Source organism: Malurus melanocephalus, unplaced genomic scaffold (assembly GCF_030028575.1).
Source record: "Malurus melanocephalus ecotype Western Australia unplaced genomic scaffold, MMel_1.1 scaffold_298, whole genome shotgun sequence".
Taxonomy (NCBI): Eukaryota; Metazoa; Chordata; class Aves; order Passeriformes; family Maluridae; genus Malurus; species Malurus melanocephalus.
The window spans coordinates 382206-395436 of record NW_026623530.1 but is presented as its reverse complement, the minus strand read 5'-3'; the positions used below and the strand labels follow the sequence as shown (position 1 = coordinate 395436).

The following is a 13231-nucleotide window of genomic DNA, read 5'->3' as shown; positions in this document are numbered from 1 at the left end:
AGAGGAATGGAAAAAGTTCTTCTTTCTATTCCTAGGTTCAAAAAGTGCATTGATTTTTACATTAATTTTATGTAGGTTCTGATAAAAATCTGGCTTTAGAGGTATTTTCTGGGTTTGTAAGTTATGAATTGCTGTTTTCAAGTCTTCTGCATGTGCTGTATGTTAGGGATAACACACTCCACAACATGATAGATGAAACAAATGTTTTAATCTGTGCTTGATGATCCAGAGCTTTACACAGTGGAAATTAACAGATTCAGGAGAATGTGTCTATAAAATAATTTTCCCGTGAAGATCTGACCTTCCACCTTTTCAATAGGGTTGTGGTGAGGGTTTTACTCCTATGCTATGAACAGTCAAGACTAGACACCATTTCCCCTTGGTCTGCATCCTGTTTTTGAGAAGAATAGCTGCATTTTTGACCAAGTGCCAGCCCATAATTCGTGCTTGCCTGCATCCTTTGAAGCACAGATTTGGCTGATACTATGATCATTTGGGGCATTGAACTTGCTGCTCCAATTAGAGCTGGGCTTTGGGGTTTTTTTTTCTCTAGTTAATAATATTATTTCTAAAGATCTAAATATTTTAGAAATAATAAACAAGGAAGAGAGGCCTCACCTCTTGATGAAATATGGGTGCATAAATTCCCTTGACTCAATCTCCAGTCCACTCAAATATGATACAGTTCAAAAGTTCAGTTTGGGATTAAATTTTGTTGAGTTTATGTCCTGTTTGGGACAGACAGCTTGAAACAGTTGAGAGGAATCCAGTGAAAAACAGAGGGAGAGGAAGGCAGTGGTCAAGATGGAGTAAACACAACTGCTGGAAGAAGAACAAAAGAGTGAATATTTTGTGGAAAGACTCACTTTTGATGGTGTCACCAGTTTTCACCCAGATTGTCCTCTGGGCACAGTCCAAAAAGTTGCTGGATGCATTGAACCTGCTGAGCATCACCTATTGTTACCATCAGTCCCATTCAGGTTGTTGTTATCATTTGTAGAGCAAGAAGTGAGCAACAGCAACAGCAGAGTCTTCACTGATGTGACAGAAGCCACCCTACCAAAGAGGGGATGCTCCCAAGCAGGAACTTGGATATGCTGATTTAATTGCTCTAGGACAACTTTTTTTCAGGCACTTATGCTGATCTGAAAACCCTCCAAGATAATGGGACTTGCCTCTTARGGCCTGAATAATTTGCATACCAACACCTGTAAGCTCAAATTGATGGGAAAGCATTTGCTCCCTTCCCAATGTATAAATCCTCTTCCAGGAGAGAGACTCTGCTRGGTTCCTCGGGTTCAGGGCTGACCCCAACATGCATTTACTCCTCTGCCTCTGTGAGACTGTAAAAATCCACCCAAAGTTTGACTTACATTTTCTATGTGTTTCTTTCTTCTTCCCTTTTTATTCAGAATGTTTAGAACATCCTCTTCTGTTTATGTGCTTTAATTGTCCCCCTTCCACTGTGAGCCAATTCTCATAACCCCTCTGCTAAGGTCCCATTTTTCACACTTTTCCTAATTGCTGATGKATCTCCTCTGAACACTCTCACAGTGTCTGGCTGGAAAACTTTGCCAGGTTTTATAACTTACTTGGGTTGATTTTACGATAACACTCTATTCCTATATTCTGTCTGCTCCTATGCCCAAAATGTCCTTGTGCCTTTAAATGTGGCCCAGAAGAAGGGGCAGGAGCAGCTGGGAAGGCAGGGCAGGCAGTTAAAAGCCGGGGCTGCCACGGGCACAGGGTTGTTGGGATCTCAGCTGCAGCTTTGAGAGCTTACCTCGCTGGGTGCAGGAGTTATATTGTTGCCACTTAGCTAGCTCGGGTTTGTTAGCTTGGGCAAACAGCTCTCCCTGGACTGCCACCCCTTCTACGACTCCTGTGATTTTCTTCTGGAGCAATTCGGCGGGGCTTCAGTCTGAAAAACCAAGAGGCAAGCACCGACCAGCCAGGGGGGCTGGCGGGGACAAGCTGTGCTGCTCCGTCTCGTCCTGGACTCCAGAAGAAGCCAAGCCGGCGAGAGAAAAGCACACCAACCCTCTGTTTCATCCACAGAGAGGAGAGGACTACCACCAGGTTCCCACTSTTGCCCAAGTGGCCACGTGGACTTTTCCTTCTTTTTTTTTTGCCTGGGACAAGAGCCGCACCATCTTTCACTGCACCACATGCCGAGTGGCTGTGGGGGGAGGGGGCAGCATGCGTTCCTGGACTTTAAAATATCTAACAGTTACTTTTTTTAATCTGTGTCCTGTGGGCACTTTGTTTTGCTAATAAACTATTTTTTTCCTCTTCACTTTTTGCCCGAATGTCTATTTCATATTGGTGGGAAAAATTATTAAATTTTTCACTTCAGAGGAAACATTTACCCTGTAACATTTTTCTCTGAAAACATTGTCTCAAACCTAGACAATAACCTCATTCTTGAGACCTAAAGGGATCTTGAGGAGCCCCACCTGGGAGCTCTGCAAAGCAAGACAGCAGAAGGCAGATAGGAACAGCAGAAGGCAGATAGGAGCAGCTGCCACCAAGCTGTGTCTCTTGACCTAATAAATTATCCCTAGTCAGTATGTAAATGTTACCAGACATAGTCTTAGCCTGGCCCATTGGTCAAGTAAAACATGAAGATGATTTAAAYTACTCCACAAGCAAGGAGATGTGTAGAGAGTTGTGAGGGCTTGGCTGGTGAGCWGATTGTATGTTGACCACATTCATTTACAGCTCAGACATCTTCAAAAACAGCRTTGGTTTAACCAGGAAAATAAATGCCATAWCTTMCCAATGTGCATAGCATGTTCAAATYTGTGGGATATCTGAAATAGTGCAGTGAAAAAGCACGAGAGTTTTGAATGTTTGAGTGGAGAGTTAGATATGTCTTTTAGACCTTTATTAATAAAGCTTTTTAAAATTCTTATTGGAGGAAGGAAGTTACGGAGATCTGTTCATTTTGTTTCATAAAAACAAAGCAAGATCTTTCTTTGAGGTGGGAATTAATTTCCATAACAACTCTTGCACAAGATCAAAATCCAAACAAGTTGTGAAGTAASAAGTGGTAAGAAAAAACACCATTTGGGTAATGAGATGCTGAAAGCATTGCTCCACATAGCCCAGTAAGTGATTTGTTTAACTGTGCATCACTCAGGTACTCTGCTAGGAAACATCTGAGAACACTGTCTGTGGGTGAATCCAGAGGTCTACTGAAGAGCAGTAGGAGGTGCATGATGCAAACGAAATSAAGTGACAAATTGTGTAATGCACAAACAGATAATGCCTGTTTGCTGCATTTGATCTACTTGGAAGCCTCCTCGTGAGCARCCTGAGGAAGCAGGAGGCTGGAAAAACAATTACATTGTGCGAAAAGATGATGATATGACATTGGATGAGCACAGGCAGAGAGTTGTGCAAAACCTTCCTCATTGAAAGCTGGTCTTGATTTTTGCGTTTGATTCCTGGTTTAAGAGGGTAAACTGAGATTAGACTTCAGAGATCAGATCTAACATATCAACCAGTTAAAGCAAAGCAGTTGGAACATCTGTTTTTCAAACTGATTCTGAGTTTCTTGTCCAAGAGTTTGACTRGATACACACAAACTGGTGTTCAGTTACCGTGGGGTTTGCTGCCTGAGCTCCAGCTGAGCGTCACATTCCGCTTGTTTGACTCCCTATCCTGCATCATACCTGCAAACACTGTATAGATGCAGCCAAACACCAGGAACATCCCAAATGRTTTCTTGCCATAGACTGGACTAACTCCTATGTTTAGACAATTGATTTAAGCCTTTAGCTCTGGGGTAAAATGAGTTCAGGCCTGTATCAGCAACAGTGTGGCCAGCAGGACCCAGCACTGACTSTACCCCRGGCTGGGCACTGCTGAGGCCACAMCTCAAATCCTGGGATCAGTTTTGAGAYCCCATAATAAGAAGGAYCCAGAARTGCTGGAGCATGTGCAGAGAAGGGCRGTGGAGCTGGTGAAGGGTCTGTAGCACGAGTCTGATGAGGAGCAGGTGAGAGAGCTGGGGGAGCTCAGACTGGAGAAAAGGAGGCTCAGGGGAGATGTTCTCACTCTGCACAACTCCCTGAAAGGAGAGTGCAGCCAGGTGGAGGTTGGTCTCCTCTAGCAAGTAGCAAACAGGAAGAGAAAATGGTCTCAAGTTGTGCTGGGGGAGGTTTAGATTGGATACTGGGAAAATTTCTTCACTGAAATAACATTGCAAAATACTTGAAAGCATTGGAACAGGCTGCCCAGGGAAGTGATGAAAACTATTTGTAGAGGGATTTAAAAACCATGTGGATGTGGCCCTTGGGAATATRGACTAATGGTGGCCTTGGCAGGGCTGGGGAAACATGCAGTCTTAAATCACATACATAGGCAAGAAACTTACGCTAAAGTCTACTACAAAGTGTTTTTCAAGAGTAAACAACAATCAATGAAACTGGGAGTTTGAAACTCTTCAGTCTATGCTTCTTGTCAGTATGTTTTGTAACATTTTAAAGTGAAAAGCAGCGAAATCATGAAACTTGTAAATACAATTTTTAAAGCATGAATCACAATGTAAACATTCATAATGGAAGGAAGTTCTGTAACACAAAACATTTTTGAATTAAAATCTTACCTGWTGGGTCTCTTCTGGAGGGTCTCTTCTCTCTTTCRAAAAATAACTACCAYYAGTTTATTTTATGTTCTTCCTGYGTCCCAGAACTAATTTATAKTTTAAAACATGAAAAGATTTTTATCATTTCAACAACCTAATATTTTATGCCTATTTTAGTTTGCTTTGTGTGTTTTAGTGATAATTGGGAGGGATGCTATTTAGCATTAGGATTGAAATATTTCCTCATCTTCTCTAGATCAAAAACAATAAAAGTAAACTGAAGATAGGGATTTTTTTTTTTTTTAATTTTATTGTATGTGCTTTCTGCAGCGAGAATATCTAATTAAAATTGAAGCTGTAGCCTTATAAAGAATACATTTGCCAACTTCATATTTTTCAGAATTTTCATGGAAATTTTTTGAAACATAAGCTTTAATTTTGAGTTATAAAACTGGAGATGGGGTGAGAAGGAAAGATTATGCGAACACAAACTTCCATGAGCTGAGTATCCACATCTGACATCATCAGCCACTTTTGCCGTCTTTCTGGACACTTCTCCTGCCATATCGTTTCCACTATTTCAGTGCAGGGAGCAGATRTCACTTACAGGCTCTGTTTCTCTGTTAACTGTYTTCCCCACCTAAGTGCATGACCCAYTCTTGTTTTCCAAAGATTTTGAGAATAAATCAGTATGGAAGGAGCCTCTGGAGAATTCCAATCCAGCTCCCTGATTGAAGCTGAGCCAATTTCAGGGTCTGAAGTAGTTGCTCAGTGCCTTGCCCTGATGAGTTTTGAAAGCCTCCAAGGCCTTTCCAGAGTTCGATCTCTTTCATCATGAAGAATTTTTCCCTTATGTCTAATGTGAACTTTCCCAGTTGCAGCGCTTTGCAGTTATACCTTCAGTGAATACTCCTGGGAAGAGCTGATGCTCTTCCTTACAGCTTTCCATCCAATAATGACAAAAGATACCCCCTCAAGACTTTCTCTTCTCCAGGYTGAACAAGCCTAGTTCCTGCCTCTGGTTGAAATTTCACCCTAACCATTCCTTCCCCATTCTTCACTGTGAGGATGATCAACATTAGACTGTCCAGAGAGAGACTGTGGCATCTCCTCCTCTTTAAAACCCTCATGGACACAATCCTGTGCAATGTGCTCTGGGTGAAAACCTGCTCTAGCGGAGGGGGTTGGACGAGATGATCTCCAGAGGTACCTTCCAACCCTAACCACTCAGTGATTCTGTAATTTGGATTCYAGATTCCTGGTTTAGCTATTCTTATTTCCCTTCTGTTCTCCTTTTGACATACCTCCAGCCTAGTTGCCCATGTGAAACCTTCTTCTCTTTGGTGAGTTTTCTGCCTGAAAATCAAATTCTCTCCTTCACTGCTCTTCAGGACTAGGGACTCCCTTTTCCACTCCCTTTTTTTTTGGGGAAATTCAAGAAGAGTAAAGAGGAATCTCTTCTATAGTCACCTTCCAGAATGTTTCTTCATAGAGTATACTGCTTATGAACCATAAAATCACGAAGTTGCAGAATGGTTTGARCTGGATGGGACCTKAAAGAGCACCTAGTTCCAGACCCCTGCCAYGGGCAGGGACACCTTCTACTAGACCAAGTTGTTCCAAGCTCCATCCAGCCTGGMCTTGAACACTTCCAGGGATGAGGCATCCACASCTTCTTTGCAACCCGTGCCAGTGTTTTATGACCTTCGCAGTAAGGAACTTCTTCCTCATSTAAATCTCCTCACTTTTATTTTAAAGCTGCTCCCCTTTCTCCTGTCACTATCTCCCTGTGTAAAAAGCCACTCTTCCTCTTTCTTTTAAGCYCCCTGTAAATATGGAAAAGCTGCAATCAGGTCTCTCATGTGTCTCCCAAATTTGTCTCTGATGTGACAGATGTTAGAAATGGACAGGAGGAGGGAATCTGTGGAACTAACTTGGCTCTGCAACACGAYAGAGCAGCCATGATCAATAGCTTGGGAGAAAAAAAAAGACTCTCTCAGTGTTGCAAGATTGTTCCCTTATATTTGTCAAAATTTTGCTTAATATCATGTTGCATAAGCCTCCAAATGTCTTTGCTTGTGCTTGCCTGACAGGTCCTCCTCAGAAAGTCCTTCCACAACTTTTCAGTATCTTCTTCCTCCCATTTCAGTTTCACCCCATTTTCCTGGTTACTGATATTTTCATTTCAGTTTGTTTCTTCACAGGCAAGTAAGAGAGCACTGAATGACACGGGGAATACATAGGGACAGGAAATGCTTTGAATTCCCACAATATTAGAAAGCACTTACTGTCTTGTACACTAACCCACCGTGGCTAGTTTAGGGCTGAGCAGGGTCCCTGCAGAGATCTGTGGCCAGAGACTGGTACTCTGCTAGGGTGTTAATTTTGTCKTGGCTTTGAAGGAAAAGAAATCAAGTTTCTGGAAACTGAGACTTGATTTTCCATGGATTACCAATGTGAGTCATGGCTTCCTGAGTTTGTAGGGACCCTCTGTGGGAGTATTTCTAGTGCTTCCAATACTTATATTTATGTGATTCCACACAGAGGATTGTTTTCAGCAAACTGTGGTAGGAAATGCTTGAGGGAGATCTATTGCTGTTCAGCATGGAGAAGAGACAATTGCAGAGAGACAACATTTCTGCCTTCCTATACTTAAGGTRTTTATAAGAAGGAGAGAGATGGACTTTTTATACAGGCAGGCAGCAGCAGGAAGAGGAGCATTGGTTTTAAACTGAAAGAGGGGAGGTCTATATTAGGTGTTAGGAAGAAATTCTTGTCTGTGAGGGTGGTGAGGATCTGGCACAGGCTGCCCAGAGAAGCTTTGGCTGCCCCATCCCTGAAAGTGTTCAAGGGCAGGTTGGATGAGACCCTGAGCAACCTGGTTTAGCAAGGGGCATCACTGCTCAAGGCAGAAGGGTTGAAATGAGTTGATCTTTACGGTGCTTTCCAACACAAACCAGTTTAGGATTCTGTGATTCTATTGTCCTGACCCATGCAAACAGCTGCAGAAAGGAAGYAATTTATTGCATGTGGCAACTTGAAGAAAACTAAATTTGTACTAATTACGTAAATCCCAAATGCTCCATCTGGACATATGCCAGAATCACAGAAGGATATTCCTTGGCTTAGCAGCAGGAGCTCTTTGCATCAACAGAGGCTTTTGCAAGGACTTTATGAAAAAGCAATGAATGAGGGTTTCAATTTTGGTTGCAAAATTGCCTGTATCTGCCTACTGTCCTGGTTCCACTGGGATAGTGTTAATATTCTGCTTCTTCAAACCATGACACCAGCCTAGTAGGACAGTGGGGCTGACTGACAGAGAGATGTGTAATGTCTGAACGATGGCTACCTCTGATATAGGATCAGGTACTTTGGCATTTGGGCTTCTTGCTGCACAATAACAGACAGGAGAGGCAAGAGGTGGGGCTGTCATCTATATACACCTATTTTAAATAATTTTAAATAATGCAATGTAGAGCTCCCATTTTTCCCTTTTCCCCSTCTCTTTGTGAATTTATTCATGTTTTATTTCCCCTCACTCTTCTTGTCTCATTCAGAGTAAAAGAATTGGCTGAAGAAGGCTCATGTTTCTTATGATGCTAACAGAAGCAGAAAAATCCAAAGGAGCCMYGCTGCACTTTACTTCTGAGACTTAYTCCTCAAGAAAACTGTTTCTGCTCCCAGAGAAATCAATGGAAGTCTAATTAGTCCCAGATGTTTAGTAATAACAAGCACTTCCTTTTGGTAGAGCGTAACAAAAGCAGTGTTAAAACCATTAATTAAATGGATTTGGCTCTGTCATCAGGTTCTTAACTTAACCCAGTCCCAGCAGCCAAGCTAACACTGGCTCTCAGAAGCAGAATTAGTCTTGCCACGCTTGACACAAAAACCACTAGCTCGGTGTGTGGCAAATCAGCATCYGCACACACAGCTTGGCTATCACAGCAAAGGAGAAGTTCACCATCTTCAKCATTGAGATGGGAACCCTGGGATCACTACTTATGCAAGCCTTCTCCTACAAGATTAAGGGTTTGAGCAAAAGGGTAGCACTGGCTTTCACATATGTTAYATCAGGCCCTACTGCTGCTGATGGTTTGTGCAAATTCATAGGATCACAGAAATCACAGAATGGTTTGGTTTCGAAGGGACCTTAGAGATCACCTCATTCCAATCCCCTGCCCTGTGCAGGGACATCTTCTGCTAAACTAGATTGCTCCAAGCCCCATCCAACCTGGCCTTGAACACTTCCAGGCATGGGGCAGCCACAACTTTTCTGGACAATCTGTTCCAAATTCTTGCCTACATCTCCAGTAGATCTTTATCTACTTTATTATCCTCTCTATTATATTATTTATTATCTATATCTATTATATCTATTTATTATCCTCTCTATATTATATCTCTATCCTTATTATCCATTGCTTGTACTCAAAAATATGGAGGAATCATCCCTGCTTCAGGACCAGAAGGTAAAGGTGGAGTCTGAACACCATAGAGAAATAGGAAGACAGTTCTTTTCATCTGTGGATCATTCCAAGCTGGTGCTTTAAAATATCCACTGCCTTGTGCTTTTTACAAAATTCAAACATGTTTTTATTGTACAAAATTCCACAGTGAAAAACACCAGCCAGTTTCATACRTATATATTCATAACATATATATTCAAAAATATAATTATACACCTTTTCGTAGTGTTTTAATTTTGACATTCACTAGCTGAAAGAAACAGAAACGGAGCAGCAATGTGACTCTGAGTTATTTGCCTGGACATGTTTCAGTTTGACCTCTACTTCTCTTATGTGCCTGAATGGACAGTTCCTGGCAGYAACAGACCTGATACAGTTTGTTTTCAAAGCTACTGAACCCTGTTAGCAGGTCAGGCTCCCAKTCACTGTCATGTTCCCTGCAAAAGGGTGAATTTTCKGTGAGAGTAGGGGASATAGCATTTGTCAGTGTCAACTTTTAGCAACACAACAGGCTAGCCATCTTAACCCCAGTTGAGAAAGAGGACCTACAGAACTTTTCTTGTACCATATCCTTTAGACAATATGTATTTTTGGGGAAAGACAGCAGACATCTGATCTGAATAATGGCCCAGGACTGTGTTTTCTATGCATTATTTTACACTGTAATGTAATGTTCAAACACCTTTTTGCAGTTGAACCTCCCGTGACCTTTAAAAATAGATATACTGTTCTTCTGTATTGAAATGCAACTGTATGCARTGAGTTTCCAACAGTTTTCTTAGAAATAGAAAAATTTCAGTTCAATGTTAGCTGGTTGAAATTAATGCTCTGGGATTTTTCTTTTTAAAAGCCTTCACCCCAGAGATTACTTTCTTCACATTAAAGTCAGTTAAATATGTATTGCACACAAGGGCCAAATTTCTCCTCTTTGAGTTGAACCATGGATCTGCAAAACATAGCAAATTCTTCTTCCAGTCCCTGCAACCCAGACCAGAATTGCAATTAAGGRGCACTTCAAAAGCATCTTAAAATCTTAAAATCAAAGATGAGAACTTTACCCTTCTTTTCTACACACTGTCAGTGTAGCACCTGATTTCTTCAGTTTTCAAGGCATTTTGTWTTCCTATGCTTTAAATTGATGGYTAAAGTTMTGCCTGCGGAAGCAAAAAAACAAACCCACACCAGTGATGATCACAGATAAAACCAACACAAATGTTAATATAATGAGGAAGTTGATTTTCTTTATATCCTCTTTTTCACAGTCTTCTGGTCTAAAGTTCATGATGTGCATTTGTTCCTGGTACCCRAAGTTCTGAGTATGCTGGCATGTTAAATGCTCCACACTGGGGATCTGGACATTTTTGTTCTGGATCATTGATGAAAGCCAGATGTTTCCACAGCAGCTGAGTGGGTTCCCACTGAGATACAAGTTTTTAAGTGAATTTTCTAATGCTAAAATATTGCTGTTCTGTAATGTACTGAACCTATTGTTCCGTAGGTCCAGAACTTCTAGCGTGGAGTCACTACCCCACTTAGGCAGCCAGTTCAGCTGATTTTCAGAGAGGTTTAAATGTTTAAGGTGTCYAAAACAAGGCAAGTCAATATTTAAATCWSTCAGGCTATTACCATGTAAATACAAACATTCCAGAGACTTTTCCAGACCTGATAATGCTTTAAGYTCTATTTTCAGTCCAGGGTTCATGGAGAGGTCCAAGACAACCAGAGGAGTCTTGTAGAAGGTGTGTGCTGGTAGGATGTTCAGCATGTTGTCTGCTAGGTACAAGTACTGAAGAGAAGGGAAATCAATAAATGATACACAGCCACTTTCCTCTCCAGCAAGTCTTTTYTTAGCTAATCCTGAGTACATGCTGCAAAGGCTGATGTTATTGCTCTGTAGATTAAGCAGTCTGAGGCTAGGRAGATTTGAGAAGATGTCAAACTGCAGCGTTTGAAAATAGTTGTTTTGAATATAGAGCTCCTTCAAATTGGACAATGCATCAGGATCGAGGTGAAGGTTCTGCAAAGCATTGTAGCTCAGGTCAAGGACAGTTAAAGACATCAGTGCACTGTCATAACTTACTGCAAATGACTGGAGACAGTTTTTACTGACATTRAGGGTGTGAAGGGACAACATTGATTGAAAGAACTCATCAGGAATGGATTTTATTTCATTATAACTTAAGTCTAAATATACAAGCTGYGATAAATAAAGAGAACTTTTGTTTCTACCTTGCTTCTGATCAAGAAGGTGGAAAGAAGCATTTAGCCATTCATTTTCCACATAGTCCATTTTATTATAAGGGGATTCAGCAGTGAGCTGGATTAAATTCTTTGATAAATTCAGTGTTACCAGCTTATTTACGTGAGGGAACACTGGGAAGTGAAACAGTYTGTTTTCACTCAGATCCAAACACCTTAAGCTATATTCATCATCCGATTTTGAGGTGTGGAAGGTTTCAATGCTGTTCCTGCTAAGGTCAAGTATCTCCAGCTGCCTGAGGTTAAAATCAGAGATGCAAGTAATTGAATTCTTTGAGAGATTGAGTTTGGAAAGGCTCACWAGAGTTTCAAAAGCACCTTCTTCTATTTCCATGATGATGTTGCTCTGAAGATCTATCTCCACAAGATTGGGAGATCCCTGAAACATCTTTTTTGAGATCATTATAATACTGTTGTCTGCCAAGGAAAGATACTGCAGTGCTGGAGCTTCTTTAATGAAATACTCAGCCATCCCATTGTACAGACTGTTGTGGGACAAGTCCAGTATTTCCACCTTGGGTAAAAGTCCAATCCCCTCTGTGCCATCTTGAGCAAGTTCATATAAGTGATTGTTGGCTAAATTTATTTCCAGCAAACTCTTCATGTGTGCAAAGGCTCCAGGCGTGATGAATCTAATCTGGTTAGAGTTTAAATCCAGGCACTGAAGGGAAGTGTAAAATGATAATGACATTTCAGGGATGCTTTGAATCAGATTTCCAGACAGATCTATTTTGTTTACATTTGGATGGAGCTCAYGAGGGATTTGGTGGAGGCCTTTGTTGTGGCAAAATGCCTGAGAGTTTGCCTGCCAGAAAAAGAGAGAAAAGGGGTTGGCACATGACAAATGAAAAACATCTTTGCATTAAATACAAGGAAAGTAACATTCAGCATCCAGGCATATGTTTTTTTCTGAAACACTGATCACTTTTTCTGAGCATGCAGGCAGCAAGAGCAAGAATCCTAATTAGCTTCTTTGCAGCTAACAGCATTCATTTAGTTTTAAAGAGATTTTTGACTTAGAACAGTAGATTTTTATCTGCATGTGATATCTACTAAAAGATCACCCTTTTGTACCTTTCTCCTGGACTCATTTTAATAGTCCTGAGTGAAGGTGTTTTTCTGGTTTTTCTCTGCAATAAAGCATTGTTTCCTCACTTATGTGCTCATGTTTAATTTTCACATTCTCATCACTGTATTAGATTTTTCAGACTCTACTTGCAGTGGCAAGTAGCACTTGGAGGAGCTTCACTCTGCTGCCATATGGGTCCCAGGGCAAGGAGGTGTAAGAATGTGTAAGGATCCTACAGCACAAACCCTSTCTCTCCTTCACAGTCACATGCTCAAATACACCTTCCTTTAGCCATGGCTTAGTTAAGCAAGGCAGCTTTAACCAAATAGGGTCATTCAACAACTGGGACATTTCTGATGCCAATCTCCAAATTTGTTCTGCTTTTACCTTCCATGTTTATCCTTTTCCTAAGGCAACAGTTCCCTTCTACTTGCATGGGGAGCACGCCTTATGAAACCACCCACAGAAGGTGCCTGTGATATAACACTGAAAACACAAACTGTGTAAATTCAATCTATGAGAGGGAAAAAGATGTGATGTGTGGTGAGGGTCAGGCCTTTTCAGGCCAATTCTCAGCAGCAGGGTAGAGAAAAATACAAGCATCAAAGTCAAATCCATCTTCTAGATGTRTCTGTGTTTAATGCAGGTAGAACTGAGCTCTGTGTCCAGAGCAATATTTGGTTTGGGTGTTCATAAGGAGCATTGGAAACATGAACATGACCAACCTTATAGTTCTATTTTGTTGTTAAGGAGAACATAGAGCAGTGGGAGGAAATGGAATGTGAAAGGCTCAGGCAGCATTTAATTTACTGGAGGAAAACTTGTTACTAATACAGCTGAAAGAAA

At 41.2% G+C, this 13231-nt stretch overlaps 1 protein-coding gene across 1 annotated transcript in view; it reads right to left on the bottom strand.

Annotated features, from left to right (window-relative positions):
* Window positions 1–9187: 9187 nt before the first annotated feature.
* Window positions 9188–13231, bottom strand: part of LOC130579889 (transforming growth factor beta activator LRRC32-like) — an 11552-nt gene continuing 7508 nt past the window's right edge. The window contains exon 3 of the mRNA XM_057377025.1: window positions 9188–12121. Within this exon, the coding sequence (XP_057233008.1) occupies window positions 10181–12121 (1941 nt within the window). The 3' untranslated portion in view covers window positions 9188–10180. The remainder of the gene's footprint in view (window positions 12122–13231) is intronic.